Source organism: Vigna radiata, chromosome 8, assembly GCF_000741045.1.
Source record: "Vigna radiata var. radiata cultivar VC1973A chromosome 8, Vradiata_ver6, whole genome shotgun sequence".
Classification (NCBI taxonomy): Eukaryota; Viridiplantae; Streptophyta; class Magnoliopsida; order Fabales; family Fabaceae; genus Vigna; species Vigna radiata.
In genome coordinates, this window is record NC_028358.1 from 39,369,623 (window position 1) to 39,370,640 (window position 1,018).

A 1,018-nucleotide genomic window follows, 5' to 3' on the forward strand; every position below is an offset into this window, starting at 1 on the left:
TCTCAAATCTCGTCTTGTGGCCAAAGGTTACACACACATTTTTGGGTTGAATTATGGTGATACTTTTTATCCAATGGCAAATATGGCATCTATTTGTTTATTTATAGCCATAACGGCTCTTCACCAATGACCTCTTTATCAACTGGATGTCAAAAATGTATTCCTTAACGAAGATTTGCAAGAAGAGATTTATATGGAGCAACCTCCAGGATCAAGGGGAGTCTTCTTGGTTGGTATTGAGGTGGCACAATCCAACGATGGTATTGTTATATCTCAAAGAAAATATACACTTGATATTTTGCAAGAAACTAGGTTGATGAATTCAAAACCTGTGGACACCCATGGATCCTAATACCAAACTTCTACCAAAACAGGGGGAGTCTATGTTAGATCCCGAGAAATATAGAAGACTAGTTGGAAAATTGAATTATCTTACAATTACTCATCCTGACATTTCCTTTGTAGTTAGTATGCTAAGCCAATTCCTTAATTCCCCAAGTGAAGATCATTGGAATGCAATTATTTGTATATTAAAGTACATTAAAGGATCTCTTGGAAAAGGGTTGTTATATGGTTCGAGTAACCATATAAGAGTTGTTTCTTATTCTGATGTTGATTGGGTAGGACCTCCTTCTGATAGAAGATCTACATCTGGATATTGTGTCTCCATTGGTGGTAACTTGATCTCTTGGAAAAGCAAGAAATAGAGTGTTGTAACAAGACCTAGTGCAGAAGCAGAATATAGAGCCATGGCCTCAGCCACTTGTGAGCTTGTTTGGCTTACGCAATTGCTTGAGAGTTACAATTTGGAGATGTCACTCAAATGACGCTTATATGTGACATTCAGGTTGCTCTTCATATTAGTTCTAATCTTATCTTTCATGAGAAGACTAAACACATTGATATTGACTGTTATTTCGTTTGAGAGAAGATTGTATCTGGAGATATCAAGACTGAGTTTTTCAATTTAAGTGATTAGTTAGCTGATATTTTCACTAAGTCTTTATGGGGACTGAGA

The 1,018-nt window shown here is 36.3% G+C and overlaps 1 protein-coding gene across 1 annotated transcript; it reads left to right on the top strand.

Annotated features, from left to right (window-relative positions):
• The first annotated feature begins 341 nt into the window (after positions 1–341).
• LOC106770633 (uncharacterized mitochondrial protein AtMg00810-like) lies at positions 342–707 on the top strand. The gene has a single exon (XM_014656433.1). The coding sequence runs from the start codon at positions 342–344 to the stop codon at positions 705–707; it is 366 nt and encodes a 121-aa protein (XP_014511919.1).
• The last annotated feature ends 311 nt before the right edge of the window (positions 708–1,018 follow it).

What these genes read in the sequence shown, in the direction of transcription:
- LOC106770633 (XM_014656433.1), top strand. Translation starts at nt 342, where the DNA reads ATGGATCCTAATACCAAACTTCTACCAAAACAGGGGGAGTCTATGTTA.